The 24540-nt window shown below is 43.2% G+C and overlaps 1 protein-coding gene across 1 annotated transcript in view; it reads right to left on the minus strand.

The window, feature by feature from the left end:
- LOC124805315 (myrosinase 1-like) overlaps positions 1–24540 on the minus strand; it is a 92099-nt gene that overhangs the window by 63818 nt on the left and 3741 nt on the right. The window contains exons 2-3 of the mRNA XM_047265830.1: positions 21691–21760; positions 17250–17380 (exon numbers count right to left, since the gene is read on the minus strand). Coding sequence (XP_047121786.1) covers positions 17250–17380; positions 21691–21760 — 201 coding nt within the window. The remainder of the gene's footprint in view (positions 1–17249; positions 17381–21690; positions 21761–24540) is intronic.

The following is a 24540-nucleotide window of genomic DNA, read 5'->3' on the forward strand; positions in this document are numbered from 1 at the left end:
GAAAGAAGCGAACGTATATTGATATAAAGTTTTCCTACCATCCGTTTTTCTAAATTTATGTATAGCGTTACACAGAGGTTCTGTGACGCCACGTAGGACCAAGTGTCTCCCCCATAGTAAATTTCGTTTCGTGTAGCTGCCATGCATAGCTGTAATAGCACCTAAATTCTAGTTAACAGTGGCAAGATCTCATTCCGAGGGGTCAGTATACACCCCGATTCGGATCTGGCCAAGATCTGAAACTTAGATTAAAACTGTTTCGCAGACGGAGACTCGAAATCGGGGTCTTTGCGATGGCTAAGCCATGTCTCCGCAGTATCCTTTCTTCCAGGAGTGCTAAATCCGCAAGTTTTGCAGGAGAACGTCTGTGAAGTATGGAAGGTAGGAGATGAGGTTCTGCCGGAAGAAAGGCTATGAGGACGGGTCATGAGTCATGCTTGGATATCTCAGCTGGCCGTCCGGTTTAAGCAGCTGTGCAGTGCGGACGTTGTATTGTATCCGCGTGCGGAGCGCGCGCCCTTGCTGATATTTACTTTTAGCGGCCGTCGCTTACGTGTACTACAACCATGACCAACCGTTTCCGAAAACCCACACTACCAGTCACCTTCTGCAACAACTACACCCGACCAAAGGCCTTGAAAGTGGAACGGTTCCTGCGCAACTTAGCTAAGATCTCAGCTTCCGATATTTTGGCCATCCATTCGTCCATCTTAACCAGTACGGTGTACGTCAGATTCGTCAACAACGCGGTGTGTGAAAGAATGATTTGTGCCACCAAACATGGACTACGCTTTTGCCGCGCCGACGGCAACGTCTATGCGGTCACTGTCGACCACGAGAACTTGGGCATGCACACCATATGAGCCTTCGAACTACGTTTCGAGCTACTGGCGGAAGACGTTATCGCGTCCTTCCGCCCCCATGGCACTGTACAAGGCCACACTGCCGAACTATGGGTGCAGTTCCAAATTACACGTTCTTAACGGTGTACGACAGATCACCATCAATCTCCGCTGCCACGTTCTATCTTAACTGCAAATCAGCGGGTGCCGCGAGATCATCGTACACGACGGCCAACCCTATACCTCTTCCGAGTGCTCCAAAGAAAACCACCTCAGAACTGAGTGTCTTTAGCCACGCATCACGCAACTGCCAGCCGCTATTGTCGCACCTCCGACTCTGTTTTACCGACCACTTACGCATCGGCGTCTCTTCTCCTCCCATCGACCGTCGTCCGTCGGATCACGTACTGATGACCTTTCAAGTTGCTACGGATACCGCTGCGGTCGACTCGTCGGCTCGTCAAGCTCACAAATTGACCCTACTCCGGCGCCACTACCAATAGCGACGACTTATGATCTCATCCCGGTCGATGATATGTACGACCTTCACTTATATTCGCTGCGAAGGCCTTCTTCCAAGACCGTCTTCTGGGACGGACATGCAAACAATTTTCACCCAAAAGACGCAAGAAGAGGCGACGTACGGCCTCGGACCGACACAACGCACCTCCCCTGAGGCTCAGAGGCCGTCCGATACATCGAGGCCTCGGAAAACCTGCGCGACGACAAGAACGACGACACCGCAACGTCGGCTCTGGCCGTGCCGGTACCTACTGTGCCGGCTCGCCTAGGTGCCCCTGAACGAACGGACTCCACCATTATGACTGCCACCGAGACGTCCTACTCTCTTACGAACAAGGAGGAACATCAGAACACCGACAAAACCGTTGATGGCGTAAGTGACGATGTCGACGATGGCCCGAACCACACTCTGGGGAGTGAGTTACTGCAGTTATTGATGTTGTGGTCTTCAGTCCTGAGACTGGTTTGGTGCAGCTCTCCATGCTACTCTATCCTGTGCAAGCTTCTTCATCTCCCAGTACTTACTGCAACCTACATCCTTCTCAATCCGCTTAATGTATTCATCTCTTGGTCTCCCTATTCGATTTTTACCCTCCACGCTGCTATCTAATGCTAATTTTGGGATCCGTTTATGCCTCAGAACATGCCCTACCAACCGATCCCTTCTTCTTGTCAAGTTGTGCCACAAACTCCTCTTCTCCCCTATTTCATTCAATACCTCCTCATTAGCTACGTGATCTACCCATCTAATCTCCAGAATTCTTCTGAAGCACCACATTTCGAAAGCTTCTATTGTCTTTCTGTCCGAACTATTTATCGTCCCTGTTTCACTTCCATACATGGTTACACTCCATACAAATACTTTCAGAAGCGACTTCCTGACACTTAAATCAATACTCGATGTTAACAAATTTCTCTTCTTCAGAAACGCTTTCCTTGCCATTGCCAGTCTACATTTTATATCCTCTCTACTTCGGCCATCATCAGTTATTTTGCTCCCCAAATAACAAAACACTTTTACTACTTTAAGTGTCTCATTTCCTAAACTAATTCCCTCAGCATCACCCGACTTAATTCGACTGCATTCCATTATCCTCGTTTTGCTTTTGATGATGTTCATCTTATACCCTCCTTTCAAGACATTGTCCATTCCGTTCAAACTGCTCTTCCAAGTCCTTTGTTGTCTCTGACAGAATTACAATGTCATCGGCGAAGCTCAAAGTTTTTATTTCTTCTCCATGGATTTTAATTCCTACTCCGAATTTTTCTTTTGTTTCCTTTAGTGCTTCATCCATATACAGATTGAATAACATCGGGGAGAGGCTACAACCCTGTCTCCCTCCCTTCCCAACCACTGCTTCCCTTTCGTGTCCCTCGACTCTTATATCTGCCATCTGGTTTATGTGCATATTGTAAATAGCCTTTCGCTCCCTGTATTTTACTCCTGCCACCTTTAGAATTTGAAAGAGATTATTCCAGTCAACACTGTCAAAAGCTCTCTCCAAGTCTACAAATGCTAGAAACGTAGGTTTGCCTTTCCTTAATCTTTCTTCTAAGATAAGGCGTAAGGTCAGTATTGCCTCACATGTTCCAACATTTCTACGGAATCCAAACTGATCATCCCCGAGGTCGACTTCCTCCAGTTTTTCCATTCGCCTATAAAGAATTCGCGTTAGTATTTTGCAATTGTGACTTATTAAACTGATAGGTCGGTAATTTTCACATCTGTCAACACCTGCTTTCTTTGGGATTGGAATTATTTTAGTCTTCTTGAAGTCTAAGGGTATTTCGCCTGTCTCATACATCTTGCTCACCAGATGGTAGAGTTTTGTCATGACTGGCTCTCCCAAGGCCATCAGTAGTTCTAATGGAATGTTGTCTACTCCCGGGGCCTTGTTTCGACTCAGGTCTTTCAGCGCTCTGTCAAACTCTTCACGCAGTATCGTATCTCCCATTTCATCCGCATCTACATCCTCTTCCATTTCCATTAAATTGTCCTCAAGTACATTGCCCTTGTATAGACCCTCTATATACTCCTTCCACCTTTCTGCTTTCCCTTCGTTGCTGAGAACTGGGTTTCCATCTGAGCTCTTGATATTCATACAAGTGGTTCTCTTTTCTCCAAAGGACTCTTTAATTTTCCTGTACGCAGTATTTAACTTACCCCTAGTGAGATAAGCCTCTACATCCTTACATTTGTCCTCTAGCCATCCCTGCTTAGCAGTTTTGCACTTCCTGTCGATCTGATTTTTGAGACGTTGTATTCCTCTTTGCCTGCGTCTTTTACTGCACTTTTATATTTTCTCCTTTCTTCAATTAAATTCAATACTTCTTCTGTTACCCAAGGATTTCTACCAGCCCTCGTTTTTTTACCTACTTGATCGTCTGCTGCCTTGACTACTTCATCCCTCAGAGATATCCATTCTTCTTCTACTGTATTTCTTTCCCCCATTCCTGTCAATTGTTCCCTTATGCTCTCCCTGAATCTCTCTACATCCTCTGGTTTAGTCAGTTTATCAAGGTCCTATCTTCTTAAATTCCCACCTACTTGCAGTTTCTTCAGTTTTAATCTATAGTGCATAACCAATAGATTGTGGTCAGAGTCCACATCTGCCCCTGGAAATGTCTTACTGCAGTTACTGCAGGCGGGGGCCTAATTGCGACGATAATAAAGCCGTCAGGTGGCGTATGGCGAGACTCTACGCTGCTTCGCCCCTCTTCACCCTCCGCTGATGGGAGTTTCCCTCCATGGCGTGGCACGATTCCAAACATACCGAATGGCAACGATCAACTCAAAGAATATTAGCTACCACGTGAAAATTCGTCTACTGCGAGAGATGATATGGGCGTCGTACGTCGATATCGCCCAGCTACAGGAAGTAAACTTGGCCACACTTCCGGTCGTCGCGGGATATAACACTTATCCTTCTCCAGGGACATGGCGTTGCCATCTATGCAAATACAGAGATTATAAGTACAATTTCTATATCTCTTGGATAATAATGTAAATGTAAATGAGCGTTTGGCGTCATTGGCGTCCGGCCGTCTTGGTGCAGGTCTTATTACATTCGACGCCACATTCGGCGACCTGCCCGCCGGATGGGGATGAAATGATGAAGACAGCACAACACCCAGTCCCTGAGCGGGGAAAACCCCGACCCAGCAGGGAATCGAACCCATAGGAGGGCAACCCGTCACGCTTACCACTCAGCTATCGGGTTGGGCAAAATGTAAATAAAAATGGGTCCTTTATGATGTATTACCAATTATATGGAATTATGTGTCAAGGTTTTACGCTAGATGCAACACAAGAATCCAGTCAACCGTACTAGGGCCACCTAGTGTACGTACATGGTTGTCGTTGTGTTTACACCGCTTCTATGTCACTTGCCAGCTGGTGACGATCATGAACACTTGTGATAGGTGCACTATATTTATGCTTATGTTTGTGAGTAATACGTCACTGGCATGCCTACGTGTACTGATCTTTATGATCATGGAAAATGCTTATGCAGTGTGAAGCGACTTGCAGCACTAATGGTCAATCCGTGGTAAAAGTTTTTAGAGTATGAGCTTATGTTAAATTCAATAGGTTACGTAACATGACAATTTATCGGTTTGTAATACACGGTTGTAAACTATTTTACTATCATCCTTTTGTAGATCCGATGACGACAGCATAGCTCTGTCAAAGCCATACATTCAAGAAAATGCCTTTTTAGTTACTTTGCTTGTTAAATTTCCCTCATTTATCATAAAGAACCTTCTGCTTTACAGTAGCTCTGGTCAGACAACCACAAACCGGGAGACACTGACCACAAAAACTGGGCTCGTGCAAGCCTGTCGGACACCTCGCCAGCGGGGCATTCTCACGAATGGTACGAAGCGTGCAACTATCGACCGCTCTCGTAATGCGTCGAAACGTTCAGATAAGCGCGCGTTATTTCCCGGCCTGTTATCGCTTCGACCACACAGCTTTCAATCATCCCGTCTGTTGACGTCTTGCAGTATTATGTACCAATTTACACATTCCCAAGCACTCTTCTAGGTATGAAATAGGTTTTCCCGCTGTTATACTGATTGGTAGTGGTAACGATAATTAAAATGAATGTCGGGATAATTCACTTGAGATGAATACGGCTGGTTTACTTTCCCATCCATCTACCCTTTTGTCAATTCTGGAGGATTTTAACTGAACAGTGTGTGGGACCCGGTATTTTTTTTTAATAGCTTCAGGAAGAAAACATTTTATTAATTTCACACTTTCATTTTAACCTTGCAGACCCGTTTTCCAATAAAGGGCACGTATGCCGAATCATCATCGCGCGTAGGCCTGCGCGCCGTAGATGGAGAAATATTCGAAGAGCACGCATAATTCGGCATAGGGCGCTCATGTAATGGCAACTAATGAGCATGCTTCCCCGCACCAACATTTGGTATAAAGCAATGTACAGTGTAACACATTCTTCTGATGACGGCTGAATATTTGCCAGCCGTAATATCGTAATCAAAAGTCTATGTCACGCGGCTGCAAGCGGTAAACTTCATGTAGTACTCATTACGCCGGGAAAACGCCGAGAATCGCAATTATTGTTTGAATAAATGTAGGTTTTTGAACGAAGGAGACCGCCAGGCAGAGCTTCTAACACAAACTACGGCAGAGGACTACCCTTGCTAATGAGCTACAGATGTTAGTGAAATACATTAGAGATGCGACAGGAGAGGATGTTCATGTTCATACAGTTGCCCGTAATCCATTTTTGAGAAATGCAATTACGTGGTGTCCCTTCGAATAATTCCAACGACTTCATTTATCTGTGGAACAGTGAGATAAGAGTTTATGAAATGATTTGTCACAACGCATGACGTCACACGAATGCCTGTGGATACATGGCGTAGACGGCGTGGACAATATTTTGTTATGACAGCAGTTATTTTTGGAGTACATTATAACTTTCTTTGGGGCTCGTGTTCTTGATTTAGACTAGCGCCATTAACTGTCGTCAATGGCCAAAAATCGAAGAGGCTTGTTAAAACATATTAAGACAACAATTCCTCTTAAAATATTAGAAGAGGCATTTACATGAGCACAATGAAGTACCATTGCTTTACTGATGTTTATACCATTTGACTGAACAAACTTATTTGTTTTACGCTACTGTCATGATTTCGGCGTTACGCAGTTACCTAAGTACAACAAAGTTCGGTATAATCTGACTCTGTTAAGTGAGGTCATTGTTAACATCGACTTAACAGGGTGTCCCAGCGTAATAATACATACTTATCCACACGCTGGGACATCCAGTTTTATAGATCTTGTCGATGACTTCACTTAATGAAGTCTAGTTATACCCGGCATTTTTGTACTTGATAATGGCTTCAGACTTGTTGTTATGGTCTTCAATCTGAAAACTGGCTTCATGCAACTCAACAAGTTAGTCTATCCTGTGTAAGTCTCTTCAGCTCTGCATGACTACTGCAGCTTACATCCTTCTGAATCTGCTTACTGTGTTTATCTATTGGTCTCCCTCTGCCATATTTATCCTCACATTTCCCTCCAAAACTAAATCGGTGATCCCTTAATGTCTCAGAATGTGTTCTATCAACCGATTCCTTCATCTAGTCTGGTTATGCCACAAATTTCTTTTCTCCCCAAAGCTAATAAGTAACAGCTTATTAGGTATATGGTCTATCCTTACCATTCTTCTATAGCTCCACATTTCAGAAACTTCTGTTCTCTTCTAGTCTGAGCTGCTTATCGTCCATGTTTCAATTTCATGCATGGCTACACTCCATACACATACTTTAAGAAAAGACTGCTAGTACATAATCTATATTCAGTGTTAGCAAAATTCTCATGTTCGGAAAAGTTGTCTCGCCATTACCAGTCTGCATCTTATATCCTCTCCACTTTGACTGTCATCAGATATTTTGCTGCCCAAATAATAAAACTCGTCTTCTACTTTGGTGCCTCGTTTTCTAACCTAGTTCCCTCAGCACCACCTGATTTAGTTCTTCTGCATTCTGTTATCCTTGTTTTGCTATTATTGATGCTAGTCTTATAGTCTCCTTTCACGACACTGTCCATCCCGTTCAACTTTTCCTCCAAGTCCTTTGCTGTCTCTGACAAAATTATAGTGTAACTGGGAGAATGTCAATATTTTTATTTCTTGTCCTTGGACTTCAATTCAAACCCCTAATCTTTTCTTGGTTCCCTTTACTGTATGTTCAGTTAGTAGATTCAATAACATCGGAGGTAGGCTTCGATCTTGTCTCACTCCCTTCTCAACAACTGCTTCCCTTTCATACCCCACGACTCTTTTACTTCCGCCTGATTTCTGCATAAGTTGTAAATAGTCTTTCGGTCTCTGCATTGTACCCCTGATAACTTCAAAATTTCAAAGAGAGTACATCAGTCAACACTGTCAAAAACATTAAACTTACAAATGTGACAGGCACCGGTTATCCTTTCTTTAACTTATCTTCTAAGATAAGTCGTAGTGTCTGTATTTCCTCGTGTGTTTGTAAATTTCCCCATCTTACTATCATATAATCATCTGAAACTTTCCAGTGTCACCAAGTCTCTTCCACATATACAACCTTCTTTCAGATTACATAAGCCAAGTTTTAGGAATGAATAAAATATGCTCCGCTACACTTTTTGCTTCTCTTACTTTTCTTATTATCGATGCCAGTCCTCCATTTCAATTGAATTTTCATCTCTCTTAGCTATCTGAATAATTTCTTTTGTCTCGTCACACATTCCTTCACTGTCTCCATCTGGTATTCAACCTTATACTACTGTGGTCGCTGGGGGTATTGTGTCTATCTTGGCTTCGATAATACATTCGCTATACTGTTCATACTAGTTTACCTGCATTCATTTTTTCTTATTGATTGTTAAACCTACTTCTGCCTCACCCCCATTTTATTTCAGGTAAACAATCCCATATTAGCCTGTACAGATGTCCTGTTTCTCCTGTCACCGAACTTCACTTATTCCCACTATATCTAGCTTCAACACAACCGTTTCCATTTTTACATTTTCGTACCGACCCATAAATAGGGGATCGAACATACCACACTCCGATCCGTAGAAGGCTAGTTTTGTTTCTTCCTATGACGATATCTTCCTGAGTAGCCCCGCCCGGAGATCCAAATGGGGACCGCCTCTCGAAGAATTTACCTAAGAGGGCGCTTCAGCATTTAACCAATCAATAGAGCTGCATGCCCTCGGGAAAAATTACGGCTGTAATTTCCCCTTACTTTCAGCCATTCGCAGTGCTAGCAAGGAGGCCATTGTGGTTGATGTTAAAAGGTAATATCAGCCAGTCATCCAGACTGCAGAACCTGCAACTACTGAACAGGCTTGTGCCTCTCTTCAGGAAACACACGTTTTTCTGGCCTCTCAATAGACACCACGCCGATGTGTCTGTATCACTGAAGCACGCTACCAACCCCACCAACGGCAAAGTCCATGGTTCATTGGGGGGAGGGGATTGAAAACTACTACGGTAATAACAAGAATCTATCTTAATTACATCAACAGTAATCGCTGAAGGTACCTTCGCTAGGTCAAGTTGCTTGTACTGTCTGGTAAGAGCAGAACAAAATTCTTCGTTTTTGTATGAGTGTGGTTCACACCAAGATTTGTGGTCAACCGCGCGGAGCGGCCGCATGGTTTGAGGCGTAATGCCACGGACTGCGCGGCCACTCCCGCCGGAGGTTCGAGTCCTCCCTCGGGCATGGACGTGTGTGTTGTTTTTAGCATAAGTTAGTTTAAGTAGTGTGTAAGTCTAGGGACCGATGACCGAAGCAGTTTGGTCCCTTAGGAATTCACACACATTTGAACATTTGTGGCCAAGAGCAGTATATCTGTGGTTTAAATCGCCAAAAAAATAAAAAAATTGTCTTGAAATCTATTCTGGAGTAATTCTTACATCTGTAGGAACTTAACCAAATTGGAACAGCTGCTTAAGAAAGGTGAAGTAGGAGCTTTGCGCGGCGTGGTGGGCATGAAGAGTAAGTATGAGATTGCCACCAGTACATTCGATCACCTCGAATGAGAGATGCTACATAAATAGTGAGGCAAGATCTGTTCTTACCCGACAGTAATCTTCCTTTCCTTTCCTGCTCTTAGTGTTCCAAAAAGTCATATCCATCACATCACAGCAAAAATCAGAGAAATATGAATGCATGTAAAATAGTTATACACATTATCTTGCATCATCCATTTACTACGTAGAAAGGGTAGGAGGACTCTCCACAAATTCTAAGTGTCAAGTGGACTCTTTTGTCTTTACGCCTTATTTTCGACTCGCTACTCAGACACTTTTTTTCAGCTGATGACATCACTACACTCGGATTGTGACTGAACACCAGCAATTTCTACGTGCCACAAACGATAAACACTGAGGCCATCCTACAAATATTTTTCACATTTGCTCATTAGACTTAAGGTTTCGTCATTCATGCGACACTTACTGTCAATGTACAGTGCTTATTGCAGGGAGTATAAACCAGCTGTAGATGATTTACGTTGCCTACCTGTGAATTACATCGCTTTCTGAACGGGTACAAAGCGTACTGACAGTATACGATGAGTAACAACGGGGAAAAACCCCTACCCATCTTGTACGTCTGCCAAACGTGTACAGAATCGGCCGAAGTTTTACAACGCCTGTCGATGTTCTACAACGCCGGTGTACAGTGCGTAGCTACGGCATACACTGCCTACCTGTATGGCTCAACAGCTACCGATCTCATTCAACACTAACTGAAAATGCTCAACGACTACAGACTGTGTATAGTGCCTACCGTTAGTGTGTAACGCCAACATCGGGTGTAAAATGCATGGCAAAAGTATGCTACGGTTTACAAAACCTATGGACTGTATATATACTTACTGAGAGTATGCGATGCCTACCGAAAAGTTTCACAACATGCCGTCGGCTACAATTCCTGACGATTGTCTACAATGCCTGCCAACAGCGTAGAAGGCATTCTGACGTTATAGAACTCCTCCTCTTGGTGTATAGTGAATCCTGACGATACAGAACGCCTACCGACGATGTACATCACCTACCAAATGTGTAAAACGCTTAGTAATGGAATTTGATGCATGTGAACGGTATGCAATACTGATGACAGTGTAAAATGCGTGACGACTGTATACAACGATATATGCCCACCAATGGTGTACAATGCCTATGGGCGGTGATATTTCGTTAGGGCAATGTTTGTCTCCCGATGTGTGCGTACCGCCTGCCGACGGTATAAAACGCATGCCGACGCTATACAGTGTCTACCGTGTGTGTTAAACGCCTGCCGACGGTGTAAAATGTATTGTGGGAGTATTCAATGCATACCGACGGCATACCTCGCCTATCTACGGTGATAATATGATGCTGGTAATATATGGTACTTGCGACTGTGTACCACGCCTGCCAATAATAAACAATGCTACCCGCTGATATGCGGTACATACCGACTGTCTCTCACTGACGGCCAGAGATATTTAATTGGTATCCTGTACAACGCTTACTGATAGGTGTAGAACACACAGCGAGAGGGTAAGTCACATACAAACGAAGTATGACGTCCGCCCCCGGGTAGCTGAGTGGTTGCCGGCACGGTAGCTCAGCGTGTTCGGTCAGAGGGTTCGTGCCCTCTGTAATAAAAAAACTGAGTTAATCGATCATCAACGAACTTAAACGGATGTCTTACGACATCCGCCCTGAGCAGATGCAACGAGCAAAAGCGAACAAAATGAGATTAAAAAAAAAGTGGTCAGAGCGACAGAATGTCAATCCTAAGTGCACGGGTTCGATTCCCGGCTGGGTCGGAGATTTTCTCCGTTCAGGGACTGGGTGTTGTGTTGTCCTAATCATCATCATTTCATCCCCATCGACGGGCAAGTCACCGATTGCCCACATCTATATAGATAGTAGGCAAACCACCATACGCTGCGTGGAAGAGGGTACCTTGTACCACTACTGGTCATTTCTTTTCATGTTCTACTCGAAAGACGACCGTCTTTATGCCTCCATATGAGCAGTGATTTCTCATATCTTATCTATGTGGTCCTTACACAATGCCTGGCAGTCAGCTTCAAATACCGGTTCTCTAAATTTCCTCAATAGCGTTTGTTGAAGAGAACGTCGCCATCCCTCCAGAGATACCCACTTGAGGTCCCGAAGCATCTCAGTAAGACTTATCTGTTGTTCGAAACTACCGTGAATAAATCTAACAGTCCACTTCTGAATCACTTCATTGTCTTCCTTCAAAGCGATCTGGTACGGATCTAATCATTCGAAAAGTACTCAAAAATAGGTGGCATCGGCGTCCTATATGCGGCCTCTTTTTCCAGGTGAATCACTCTTCCATAAATTCTCCCAATAAACCGAAGTCGACCATTCGCCATCAAAAAATGTTCAAATGTGTGTGAATTCCTAGGGGACCAAACTGCTGAGGTCGTCGGTCCATAGACTTACACACTACTTAACTAACATATGCTAAGACCAACACAGACGCCCATGCCCGACGGAGAACTTGAACCTCCGGCTGGAAGAGTCGCTGCAATTAGTTACATGGCGCCTCTAACCGCGCGGCCAGTACGCGCGGCCATTCGCCATCCCTGCCACAGTTGTCACATGCTCGTTGCATTTCACATCGCTTTGTAACATTATTCTCAGACGTTTAAACGAAATTACTATTTCAATCAGGACACTACTAATACTATATGCGAATGTTACAGGTTTGTTCTTCATATTCATCCGCATTAACTTACATTTGCCGCGCGGGGTAACCGCGTGGTCTTAGGCGCCTTGTACCGGTTCGCAAGGGTCCCCCATCGGTGGTTCGAGTCCTCCCTCGTGCATGTATGTGTGTGTTGCACTTTGCGTAAGTTAGTTTAAGATACATTAAGTAGTATGTTAGCATAAGGCCCGATGACCTTAACACTTTGGTCCCGTAGTAATTCACACACATTTGAACATTTAACTTACATTTTTCGACATTTATAGCTAGGTACATTCATCACACCAATCAGAAATTTTGTCTAAGTCATCTTGCATATTCCTACTGTCACTCAACTTCGACACCTTACCGTAAACCACAGCATCATCAGCAAACAACCGCAGATTGCTGAATACCTTGTCCGCCAAATCATTTGTGTACATAGATAACAACAGCGGCCCTATCACGCTTCCCTGGGCATTCCTGACGACACACTTGTCTCTGATGAACACTCGCCGTCGAAGACAACATACTGTGTTCTGCTACTTAAAAAGTCTTCGAGCCACTCACATATCTGGGAACCATTTACGAATGCTTGTATCTTAGTTAACAGCCTGCAATGAAGCTCCGTGTCAAACACCTTCAGGAAATCTAGAAATATGGTTCAAATGGCTCTGAGCACTATGGGACTCAACTGCTGAGGTCATTAGTCCCCTAGAACTTAGAACTAGTTAAACCTAACTAACCTAAGGACATCACAAACATCCATGCCCGAGGCAGGATTCGAACCTGCGACCGTAGCGGTCTTGCGGTTCCAGACTGCAGCGCCTTTAACCGCACGGCCACTTCGGCCGGCTAGAAATATAGCATTTGCATGTTGCCCTTCATCCGTTGTTCGTAGTATATCATGTGAGAAAAAAGCAAGCTGAGTTTCGCACGAGCGATGCTTTCTAAAACAATGCCGACTCGTGGACATAAGATTCTTAGTCCCAAGAAAGCTTATTATATTCGCACTAAGAAAGGTGTTGTGTACATAGTTCCACGTAGTCAGCGCGTACACAACGTTCCCACTAGAGCTCGCCCCGCTAAGCACAACAGCGCAGGCGCAGCGCTCGTCTGTCTCCGCACTACGAGATGACGCTGTCTTAGAGACGGACCAAATTCTGCTTCCGCCGATCCACGTATTAATATGTAACGCAGACAATGAGATTGCTGCTAACGTAGAACCTTTTATCCTCGCGGATCACACTCGCACAGTGATACCTGAACGCTCGAAGTATTATAACGAGTGTACAGACCTACGATTAGTCAGTCTGCGTTAGTCTGCATCAGTCTGTATCAGTCTGCACCAGTCTGCATTTGTCTGTACCAGTCTATAGTCAAGTTTCAGTCTGCGTCTAATAAGATTATCATATTCCTGTACATAGCCATGAAGATAAATGAATAGACACTTTGTCAAGTATCAGAGATATGTGAGAATAAGATTAACGTACCAAGACCAAAGGAACTTCAGATTGTCAATTGTAAGTAGCATACAGAATCAAGTTAAGTAAGGTCTATGATTTTTATTATTTTAATAAATGTGTGTGGAAATCAATCAAGTTCTGTTTAAAGTTGGTCACTGTCAATCTGCTACTCTAAGCGTGCAAGTGGCATTTCTATCGTCTGACTTGGTGTGTGTACCGAAGGTCTTACAGTACGCACACCACAGTGACATATTCGATTGTTCTGCTGACAGATGCCTTCATGCCGAGGAAAAACAAACCGCAGGTAGGGATGAATATGATCCCCAAGAGTAGATGCATATTATGTTGATCCACTGAGCCAAGAACGACGAGACAACCCAGGGAATTTCACAGTAACGGTTCAAATGGCTCTGAGCACTACGGGACTTAACTGCTGTGGTCATCAGTCCCCTAGAACTTAGAACTACTTAAACCTAGCTAACCTAAGGACATCACACACATCCATGCCAAGGCAGGATTCGAACCTGCGACCGTAGCGGTCACGCGGTTCCAAACTGTAGCGCCTAGAACCGCACGGCCACTCCGGCCGGCCAGACAGTAACATCCAGCCCTCCATCCTGGATGCTTTCGACGACTGCAGCACGGTTTTGCTTTCGGACGTTTCACGCCATACACTCTAACGGCAATATGTCCGATGGCACATAAAACATAATTCATCAGAAAAGGCCACCTATTGCCACTCAATGGACGTCCAGTTGCGTTCGTCGCTGATGAACAGTGATCAGTATGGGTGCAAGAAGCAGGCGCCTGCTGCAAAAGCCTTAAACAACAACGTCCACTGAGTAGTCGTTGAGGAGACGCTGTTGATAGCCCCTTGGTTCATCTAGCCGGTCAGTTGCTCAACAGCTGCACATCCATCAGCCTGTACACATCTTCGCAGACGCCGCTCACCCCAGCGTAGTCCATGGTTCGCTACAGTCGCGTCGGCACAGTTTCCGGGTAGCTCCATTTTCCCATGCACCGTATTCCTTAAGTACGGTGACACGTAAACAGTTTACCAACTTAGCCGTTTCGGAAATGTTTCCATTGCGTATGAAAACCTTCTGGACGTCATATAACTCGCCTCGTTTCCGCAATAGGACAACGAATGTATTGTTTACCACTTCCACCGACATATACCCTTCACAGTTAGCGCTGCCATCTGTCTTCTATCAGTGGTTATTGCACGTTGACGTCGAACAACATAGGATGATGATGATGATGATAATGATGAGATGATGATGATGATGATGTTTGGTTTGTGGGGTGCTCGACTGCGCGGTTACCAGTGCCTGTACAAAGTCCCAATGTTAACAAAGTCCATTTTCTTTTCACAGCCCACTCTAGTCACTCTCACAAATGTTGATGATGATGAAATGATAAGGACAACACAAACACCCATACCCAGGGCAGAGAAAATCCCCAACTCGGCCACGCTTGGAACCCGGGACCCCGTGATCCAGAGGCAGCAACGCTAGCCCGCATACCACGAGTTACGGATACTCGAACATAGGAAGTGGTAACATCAATATGCCTGGTCCATTTATCTGCAAAGGAATACAACGCACGTCTTTCGTTTGTAAGCATCTCGTAAACTGGAGAGACACAGCCGCCTTTTCGTGGAAATAAAAGCTGTCGTTGACCACAGCTGGCAGTTATGTTTGAAAATTTTTGTTATTGTTTGAAGTTTCTATTGCTTTTAATGATCATCAGGTACAAAAAGATTTTCGATTACACTTCTGTGTGGATACGTACACGAGTTCCCTCACAGTAAGAAAGTCAAGACTATGAACTGGACAACAGTGTTCAATACATACGGTTTACGTATTGTTTACAAAATGAAACATATGAATCCTAAATTAGTACACCGTATCTATGTTCTGGAGACATTTTAACCGTTAGAACATTACCGTTAAACGCCTTAATATAAGTGCCCATAGGTTGGGTGCTGTATACTAAAATATTGCTGACATATTGGATTGTCTGTAAAATGTTAAAATTCTGTGTCTTGGATTCTTCACATACTGTAAATAAAAAAATAGTTAATCCATGAATCTAGAATAAATAATCTAAGAACTGTTTTGTGAAATAAGTTATCGAACGTAAGAAAGAAAATAGATAGAGATAAATTTGACTGGCCTTTGAATAATGCTCGAAATCACATGCAGCAATCCGAACATCGAAGCAAAAATGTGACTGGTTTGCAAAATCAAATACTTCAATTTTGAAAATCGTGAACAAAGAACCGTATCAATTGGAACCCTCTTATGTTAGCTGGATAGAAAGAGCACAAAGTAGAATCCGCAGTTCGTCTGGAACTGCTCTGTGATTTACGGTTCCCATTTTCATATTTATATATTTATCGCGAAAAATCTTTCAGCAAGAACAACCATTTCGACAGCATTTGTAAAGGAAACCTTACATCTTACGCCACGTATATGTTTTTTCCTGATGATCGAAGGATTTTCTATTGAAGAAGTTTGAGACTGAAAATTTGTTTGAAATTTTTTTACAACTTCGGGCTTAGATGACAGAAACATGTGAAAGCCATTATGATATGTCAAATCGACCCAACAGCCGATTTTGTGGTCTACATAATCCACTAGACACCTATTCTCTAGTATTGTTTAAATTTAGGTGCTTCTAACATTGAACTTTAAGTTCTCAGTAGGCACGTCATTTGCTGCTATGATTTCGATCATCATTCAAAGGCACGTCGAATGTTTCTATAATCTTTCCTACTTTTAGATAAATTATTTCACAAAACATATGACTGTCTTTTTGTTTTTTTTTATTTCATGTCTTGTTCAGGAAGCATGAATCACAATATATTTAAATATCGATCGGTATTCAACAGTATTACTATTTAGAGAATATAGATAAGAGAAAGCACATGAGGTGTCGGACGAAGATTGAATGTTCAATGTTCAACTTAGAATTTTAAAAAGTACTAAAATATATTTGTCTGATAGATTTTTCTTAATTATCCTGATTACGTCCATAATTATTATTATTATTTTTTTTTTTTTTTTTTTTTTTTTTTTTTTTTTTTTTTTTTTTTTGAGGAAACTGCCCCTCACTCTGGTCAGATTGATACCTCATTTGTCCATTTGTCGTTTGGATACGAAAATTCACTCCAATCACTGCTGGTCAGTTTGGTACACCCAATCTGTTCATAAACCAATCTTCGTTTGTGTACGAAAATCCGTTGCATAATTCATAGGTAGTCTTTTTTTTCTTTCCTCTCAAACATTTGACCAAGAACAGCTATTGGCTGATAATGATTAGTAACAACCGATATTAGTAACAATAATAAAGATTTTCAAAACAACTGATGATGGTACAACATTATTTTCGACAGTCTTAAAGTTATTAGGTTTCGTCGTTGTAGTGAGACAAGGCTACAGGTTTTAGATGACTGTCGCTTACCGTATGTGATTACATTACCAAGAACTTAATACGAAGGTTTCATTCGTTCAGCTCCTACTAAAGCAAAGCTTATTAATTCACTCAAAGCTGCATAAAGTAGTGCTGGCGAAATAATGTGGCGAAAGTTTTCAGCGCTGATCATAAACAGTGTCCTGCACTGTTAACGCTACTAACGGTAGTCATAATAATATAAGAACACTTTTTTCTTACTCACGTTCAGATTCTTGACTGCCTGCACGTCCTCCGCGTATTTGTGGTAAGAATCGCAGGCAACGTCCCCGTTCTCGCCCTTGGCATATTCCGGATGTTCGTGCAACATACGGTCCCATATGTTCTCGCCCTTGCCTGTAAATGGCGAAACGACAGATTAGTGGAGTCCTTTGTGCATGTGCTTTTCAAGAAGTTCTCTCTCTGTTGGAGCATCATAATAATTGGTTCGTCCCTTTACAAGGCAAAAAGAAAGAAATTTGAGATACCAGAAACATAAACACAATGCAGATACCAAAACAAATTTCGTAAACCCAGATAAATTTGTGGAATGAATGTGTTTCAATGGTCTTGGCCATTCGGCTTTTATTATAATTCTCGTTTTCCGCCCCTCAAGACGGAACATGCTCTTTGAGTTCTTATAGAATCATGGTTTCTTCACGTACTGGTTTATGGGAAGAGAAAGCACAATTTTGCAGTATTTGCTACGGGACTTTAATTTCCAGCATTTGCCTTACAACCAAGGATGACCTCCAGATAACCTGGACAAAAACAGATGACTCTTCCAGAATTATTTTTAGTCTGCAGCGGAGTGTGCATTGAAACCTCCTGGTAGACCAAAACCGTGTGCCCGATCGTGATTCAAACGTGGAGCCTTCGTGTCTTTTGCGATCAAGTACTCGTTTTTATCTGCCAGGAAGTTTCAAGTCAGTGCATACTCCGGTGCAGAGTGAAAAATCATTCTCGAAACAATCTCTCAAGCTGTAGTTAAGCCATATCTTCACCATATCCATTCTTACAGGATCACAAATTACACAAAATATGCAGCAGAACTTCTGTGAAGTTCGGAAAATAAGCGATGAGCTACTGCCGGAAGTGAAGCTTGAAGCGGCTCGTGAGACGTCCTTGTCAGTCCAGCCTGTTGAGAAAATGTCCCAGGTCCGAACAGTGGTCCGACACATAGTTTTAATCTTAAAAGAAGTTTTAAGTCAGTGCCCATTCCCCTACACAGTGAAATCTCGTTGTGGAAACAATTTCCTAACCTATGACAGAGAAGTCTGCATAAGATCCTTTGGTCTTGGAGTGCGAGTTCCCCAGATATACAGAATCTCTGTGAAGTTTGGACGGCAGGAAATGAGTTACCACCAGAAATAAGGCTGTGACGGCGGGCCGTGAGTGGTGCTTGGATAGCCCAGTCATTTGCGCAACTATCCGCGGAACGGAAAGGTCCCATCTTCGAGTCCCAGTCTGGCACCCAGGTGGAAACTATTTATAACATACTTATGGAAGAATACGTCACAGAAAACTGCAGGAAAGAATACTGCATATGTTAAAGTATTTAATTATCTGTATATGAGTGAAGCTGATGCTCTTCTCTACACCTACATTATATGTACAACAAAGGTATGAAAAATGTATCAGCAATGTTCATCGCTCGTTTCCCGTACTTCACATTTCCTTGATCCGTTTCTCTTATGACTCAAAAACTAAATAACGTAAAGCTTTGAAATTTTTGGAGTATGTCCACAGAATCAAGCATAATCAGGTTATTCTGTCGAACAGCTTTGCAGTTAAAATATGTTACAATATGTAAACAGTCTAAAAATCTAAATTCATAATTTGAAATACGTATTTTGCCAATAAAGTAAACACTTCATTAAATAGTTTAAAACTACACCAGATATAAGGGAACCGCTGCAATACTCCCGTTGAACAGCCGCCATTTTGTAACAATTTAAAAAAGATTAAAAGTAATTTTTCCTGGTAGATTATATTTTTATCTGATATGAGAAGACCAATTGTTTGAGAGTGTCAATTTTTAGTCTTGTACGTTTTATATGGTAGGAAAAAGATTCTTTGAATGTTGTCAGATTATTGCTGCCGTAAGCAGTTTTTGCACCCTTAATAAAGATGTTGTTTTAAAGGGATGTATATTATGCTGTGAACCTACCATTTCAAGGCTAATTCTTTTAATTCTGGTCCAACCAATTAGCTATTGTCATAGTTTAAATTTTTGTAAATAAGCCACTTGTGTAAGTTTCTTTGTTTTGCTTTTCTTTAATGATTGTGAGCTGTAGTTATGATAAATTATGATAACAAAGTTGTAAGGCTAGCTGAATGTTCCTCTCTTTAATGAGTTTCGTTTTTAATCCTCACAGTAAAAACATCGTCTTTTGGTATATTGCTGCGCAGAACTCTCAAAGTGGAACCACCACTCTCACCTACTGTTACAGTCATTTAGGGACAATACCAGAAAGCGGTATGAAATGAGCCAGTCACATGAAATCAGCATTAGGAAAATGGAAGATCCGTAGCAACGGTCGTGGGAAAATGCAATGCATTCATATAGCGAACCACACACAAAACGCTAATTTGGCCTTGTTTTTATTGAGTAGCAGACATCGTGGTCATTCAGATATGTGCTCCTAGGACCGTAACAGGTGTAACATAATGTTCAGAGAACTCAAATTGGGATCCTTGGAAGAAATACAACGTAGCCCTCCCGAAATCCTTCTGGGTAAATGTAGAGAATCTCTATTCCATGTAAACTGGGCGACCACTGTGCCCCTGCCATGGCGTATCTCTAGCAGGGATCTTAGGAATAAGATTAGGGCACGTACAGAGGCACAGGGACAATAATTGTTCCTTCCCTCAATACACAAACTGACCTGGGACGCGTATAGGTAACACTGGTAAAAGATACTCTCCGCTGTTTACTGTACCTTTTGGATAAAACCTGAAATGAGCGGTAGTGGCTCCACAACCCATTATATTGAGGCAGGGAACCAATGGTCGGCAATGCGTCATTATTGTGTTATGGTCGTCGTTCTTATGCGAGGTATACCCCGCATACCTCGCATAAGAACGACGTGACTCACAGTAATTGTTCAAAGTGATGACCGCCATTCTCAGTGCATTCAGCCATGCATGGCAACAGCGCAAGAAGTTCTGCCGCACTCTCTCAAAGATTCTTGGTGTCTGTTGCACTAGGAGACAGGCACCATGGACTCTAGCAAGCAGGTCTTTATATGTTTCTCGGGGACTTCATACGGCAGCGTCTTGACGTAGCCCCACAGGAGAAAGTACAGATGTGTGAGATCCTGCTATCGCACTGGTCATTGGACAGGACCTCCCCTTCCAGACCAACGATGAGGGTACGTGTTGTTCAGGTGTATAGTGGTTTAGAGACACATCCTTTCGCTGACAACAAGTGATACAATCTCCAAGAATTATGGCAGCACATTCCTCACAAACACCAGAGACTGGCGGTCGTCTCTTTGAACGATTACTATGAGCTATGTTGTTGTTAGGTGGTGCACGTAGTGTCTTTTCTTAACAACATTGCTTTTCAAAATATATATAAATGACCTAGTAGAGAGTGTCGGAAGTTCCATGCGGCTTTTCGCGGATGATGCTGTAGTATACAGAGAAGCTGTAGCATTAGAAAATTGCAGCGAAATGCAGGAAGATCTGCAGCGGATAGGCACTTGGTGCAGGGAGTGGCAATTGACCCTTAATATAGATAAATGTAATGTATTGCGAATACATAGAAAGAAGGATCCTTTACTGTATGATTATATGATAGCGGAACAAACACTGGTAGCGGTTACTTCAGTAAAATATCTGGGAGTGTGCGTGCGGAACGATTTGAAGTGGAATGATCATATAAAATTAATTGTTGGTAAGGCGGGTACCAGGTTGAGATTCATTGGGAGAGTCCTTAGAAAATGCAGTCCATCAACAAAGGAGGTGGCTTACAAAACATTCGTTCGACCTATACTTGAGTATTGCTCATCAGTGTGGGATCCGTACCAGGTCGGGTTGATGGAGGAGATAGAGAAGATCCAAATAAGAGCAGCTCGTTTCGTCACAGGGTTATTTGGTAAGCGTGATAGCGTTACGGAGATGTTTAGCAAAATAAAGTGACTGACACTGCAAGAGGTGCGCTCTGCACCGCGCTGTAGCTTGCTGTCCAGGTTTCGAGAGGGTGCGTTTCTGGATGAGGTATGGAATATATTGCTTCCCCCTACTTATACCTCCCGAGGAGATCACGAATGTAAAATTAGAGAGTCGAGCGCTCACGGAGGCTTTCCGGCAGTCGTTCTTCCTGCGAACCATACGCGACTGAAACAGGAAAGGGAGGTAATGACAGTGGCACGTAAAGTTCCTTCCGCCACACACCGTTGGGTGGCTTGCGGAGCATATATGTAGATGTAGAAGCTAATAGCACCTGTTACGCCTTGACCCAAAAGCTTTGAGACATACTGTATATGTACATATAGGTGGCTGAAACAGGTATGTTACAAGTACGTGGTGATAAGAAAGGGAAAACTCCCTCGTACGGCGATCTTCAGGAGCTTTTACGGCCGGTACAATGAAATTAAGTGACCTCTCCCTCCATCCCGCTCCCGTTACCACTGGCTGCCCGTAGAACGTCCGCCACTCACCGTCGGCGTCCCATCCGCCCTCGATCTGGTACGAGGCCGTGGCCGCCCCCAGCATGAAGCCGTCAGGGAACTGGTTGACGGCGTCAGCGCGCGGGAGGCGGAGTCGGGGGCGGCGGGAGGCGGCTGCCGCTGCCCCCGGCGCGGCTTCTACCACGGAGGCCAAGCACGCAGCTAGCAGCAACACCACTAGTTTAGACAACATGGCGTCTGCGTTACAACTAAACGCTATCACGTCCTTTATAAGTCCCATACTACGTAGTGAACTGCCAGCTGCTCATGTCGATAATTATCGTTGCCGTATCGTTTAGCAACATTCAAGTGACAGCGTCAAGTGTTTACAAGTTTCGGGTTTTTCAATTTTTTAATGACAGAGTTTGCCATAGCGCTAGTAATTACATAATATATTTAATTTCTTAAGTTTGAGATAGCATCTTTTCTTATCGCAAAATAATGTAAGAATCCTCTCCTATTCACCTCAGTTGTTCGTATGTCGCGAAAGCGGACCGCCCGCTTCAGATCTATAGGATGCATACAATATTAGATAAGTTTGAAATAGTTTTTGGTATTCGTGGGTAAGCTATCTTCAGCCCGCGACATATGGTAGCACTTTCTCGGTGTACAGATCAAATAACATCTTAGACAGGGTATAACCCTGTTCCACTCTCTTCTCAACTATGGCTTGCCTTTCAAGCCATTCGACTGGTGTCCACCTGTGTTGGCCATGTATTGCACTAGTTGACTTCCGGTATCGTATCTCTCCCGACAGACACAGGACATGTGAATCGCATCTTTTTCTTTGCTCCAGCTGCATAACAAGGATGCCAGGAAGCCAATACGATAGAGGGTTTTCTTGCAGCAACCGTTCCCTGTAGCGGGAGTGTTATAACATTCTCGAATCTTCTATAAGACTGATGTTTCCCATTCTCAAAGCTTAGTCCCCAGTACTGGGTTAATGTAGATGTAATGTCTACTTTTATAGGCCGCCCCGGGTGGCCAAGCGCTTCTCGGCGCTACAGTCTGGAACCACGCGACCGCTACGGTCGCAGGTTCGAATCCCGCCTCGGGCATGGATGTGTGTGATGTCCTTAGGTTAGTTAGGTTTAAGTACTAAGTTCTAGGGGACTGATGACCTCAGAAGTTAAGTCCCATAGTGCGCAGAGCCATTTGGACCATCTACTTTTATATTTGCATGACTCTTACCATTCTAGTTATCCCTGATTACTAATTTGAGGACGTTAGAAGACCGAGGTAAATGTGCACTAAGAATATTCCACTTGTCCCAAAGTCATAACTAACACCATGAAGGAAATCTTTGTATGTAATGAGAAATGTTTATTATTTCAGAAAAAAAAACATTTCTAAAGGATAGCTGCAAACCTTTTTGCATGTACTGATGGCATGGCGGTGGTTGCTGAATGTGAACAAGAACTGAGTCGGGAGGGTAGTAAAACTGAATGTACTCTAGATGATGGCTGAACAGTCCACATACACAAAAGCAAATGGAAGCATGTGAGCAGCAAATAGACATTGTAAATGGCCATATGTTGAACGTGAAACTATCGAAGACGAAGACAAATTTTGTCACCTTCGAAGAAGGACGGATAAAGGAATACATGCCAAAAAGAAAAAAAGGGTTGAACAAGGTACAAGAGACATCTATAAAGGAAAGCAGCTGCCGATATCCAAAAGCATAAATCTTGAGACCAGGGAAAAGTTAATGGAACAGGTGTGTTTGGATAGCATTTCTGCATGTGTCTCAGACATCGCCAATTGAGGAACCTGACAGAATTTTAGTGTAGCAAGAGATTGCTGTAAAAGGGCTAAACTAGGCAGACATGTAGTGAACATATTCTACAAGAAACCAGCGAGAAATAACTGGCCAGTAAAAATAATATTCGATGAGCTAGAATGTTTGTAGACGTATTGCGATATGAGCCGTTGCTGAGATCCTCGGCTGTTACAAAGTGGAAGGAAAGAATTTGAGGGGCAGGCTTAGACGTAAGTACTCATTGAAGTAGAATGCAGCGGTTACGTCCAAACGGATAGCTGGTAAGCCACATGAATTCAGAAGTACAACAAAACAACCACAGGACTGACGACTCAAGCGTGCATAATAACTTTTTTTTCTTTTTTGACTCGTCAGTTTTCTGACTCGTATCATGCGGCCGGCGAAGAATTCCTCTCCTGTGACAACCTCTCCATCACAGAGTAACGCTTGAAACCTACGCCCTCAATTATTTGCTGCATATATTACAATCTGTGTCTTACACTACAGTTTTTCCCCCTCCAGCTCCGTCTAGTACCATGGAAGTCCTTCCCTGATGTCTTAACAGATGTCCTATAATCCTGTTACTTCACCTTGTCAGTGTTTTCCACATATTCCGTTCTTCTCCGATTCTGCGCAGAACCTCCTCATTGCTTACCTTATCACTCACCAAATTTTCAACATTCGTATGTAGCATCATATCTCAAATGCTTCCATTTTCTGTAGTTTCGGTTTCCCCACTCTCCATGTTTCACTGCCAATTTCTCAGAACTTTCTTTATAAAATTAAGACCTATGTTTGATACTAGTAGACTTCTCTCGGGCAGGAATGCTCTTCTTGCCAGTGCTAGTCTGCTTGTGATGTCCTCCTTGCTCCTTCCGTCATTGGTTATTTTGCTGCCTAGGTAGCAGAATTCCTTAACTTCACCTACTTCGTGACCATCAATGCCGATGTTAAGTTTCTGGCAGTTCTCATTTCCGCTGCTTCTCATTACTTTCGTCTTTCTTCGAATCAATCTCAATCCATGCTCTGTACTCATTAAACTGTTCATTCCATTCACCAGATCATGTAGTTCTTCTTCACTT

The sequence above is a fragment of the Schistocerca piceifrons genome, chromosome 7 (genome assembly GCF_021461385.2).
Source record: "Schistocerca piceifrons isolate TAMUIC-IGC-003096 chromosome 7, iqSchPice1.1, whole genome shotgun sequence".
Taxonomy (NCBI): Eukaryota; Metazoa; Arthropoda; class Insecta; order Orthoptera; family Acrididae; genus Schistocerca; species Schistocerca piceifrons.